A 1,575-nucleotide genomic window follows, 5' to 3' on the forward strand; every position below is an offset into this window, starting at 1 on the left:
GGAGCACGCCGTTCAGCTGGCTGCTGATGCTCTGCAGGGAGCTGCTCAAGTAGTGGATCTTGCTGGGGAAGTTGGGACTCCGGGTCTGGCTGACTAAAATAAAAGGCAGGCGGAGGGGAGGGCTTAGGTCCAGGGCCCTGAGATGTCCCCAGACCAGCTGGCACTCTGCTGGGCACCCTTCCCTGTCTTCCAAGCAATGGTCCCTTGACCTTGTGAGAGGGGCAGGGGGCAGGGGACAGCAGGGCCTCCGGGTTCCAGCCAGTGCAGACGAGAAACTGCATGAGGCATGAGGAAGGTTCTGCAGGGCTGGGACAGAGGGCCTTCTGCCCAGCTCCAGGCCAGAGAGGCATAGGTAGCCTCACAGAGACTACCATGGACAGCTCCCTGGCCAGCTGCTCTCCCGGGTTCTGTCCACCCTGCCCATGAACTGCAAACCCAAAGGCCTCCCTCCTTCCCGAGTACCCAGTACAGAAATGGGCCCACGGAAATCCCCACGGGCTGAGGGAATGGGCTGAGCCGCACCGTCTCCAAGGACACAGTGTCCTCGCTCCACCTCTGCCTCCTTCCCCAACCTCCCCGCTGCTGCGGCCACTCACAGTGAGGCAGGGGACAAGACTCAGAACTTTCACTGTTTGTGTCAGCCACGTCGCTAAGGTCAAAGGTCACCCCCTTCTTGGGGGAAGGTCTTCTCAGGGCGTCCTCATCTGAGGCCTGATGGGGAGAAGCCGCAGTCACTACCAACCCTTCCCACGTGCTTGCTAACCCGCCGCCCGGCACGACGTGCAGACTGAGGACTAGGTGAACAGGATCTTCCGGGGCCCCGAGTCCCACTGGTACTCGTGGAGAGGTGTCCCCTGCAAGCTGCCTCGCAGGGGATAGGCAGGAGGGGAAGCTGAGAGAACCCAGTCACCTGAGATGCAGACAATAGGGCCCCCAGAACCAGAGAGACTCACACCCCAACCCTCCCAGTCAGCTCTCCCTGCAGTGTCTCTCCACCGAGGTGCCTCCTGCCTCAGCTGAGCCTCAGGCAGCAGCGGAAGTCCAAGGTCCCAGCGAAGGTAGGGAGGCCTGTGACACAGGTCACTGTTGACACCCTGGCCACACCTCTCCTTGGGGCAAGGGCAGGGCGCCTCCTTGGGGACCTTCAGCAAGAGGCTCAGGACCTGAATGGTGTGCTCCGGGCTCCTCGCCGCAGACTGGGCACTCCAGAGCTGAGCACTGACCGCCTTTTCTCTTTTCTTCTTTATTTATTTATTTTTTTTTTTTGCTATAGCACATGTGCACTTGGCAGAGACAGAAAGAAGGGGTTGAGGGAATGGTGACCCTGTACTCCTTTCTCCTTCAGTCTCCTCTCATCTCCTGCCTCAGGACGTTGGGCATGCACATACGCACGTCCACTGTGATTTTCAAGACACCAGGTTTGGGACACAAACTGCACCATCAGCCATATGGGATCCGGCACCTTAACCTCCACGCCACCTGCTGGTCCAGCACTGCCATTTCAACCAGTCAAAAGCCCTGAGTAACTGCCCAGTCCTGGGCTCTAGTGGCCCAGCTGCCTCTGCCAACGACCAA

General features: G+C 59.5%; 1 protein-coding gene across 1 annotated transcript in view; it reads right to left on the bottom strand.

Annotated features, from left to right (window-relative positions):
- The window catches only part of CEP164 (centrosomal protein 164), a gene marked incomplete in the record, with an annotated part of 82,259 nt that overhangs the window by 3,559 nt on the left and 77,125 nt on the right, over positions 1 to 1,575 (bottom strand). Inside the window, 2 exon segments of the mRNA XM_027765688.1 lie at positions 1 to 93; positions 597 to 711. Coding sequence (XP_027621489.1) covers positions 1 to 93; positions 597 to 711 — 208 coding nt within the window.

Source organism: Tupaia chinensis, unplaced genomic scaffold, assembly GCF_000334495.1.
Source record: "Tupaia chinensis unplaced genomic scaffold, TupChi_1.0 Scaffold139431_1, whole genome shotgun sequence".
Taxonomy (NCBI): Eukaryota; Metazoa; Chordata; class Mammalia; order Scandentia; family Tupaiidae; genus Tupaia; species Tupaia belangeri.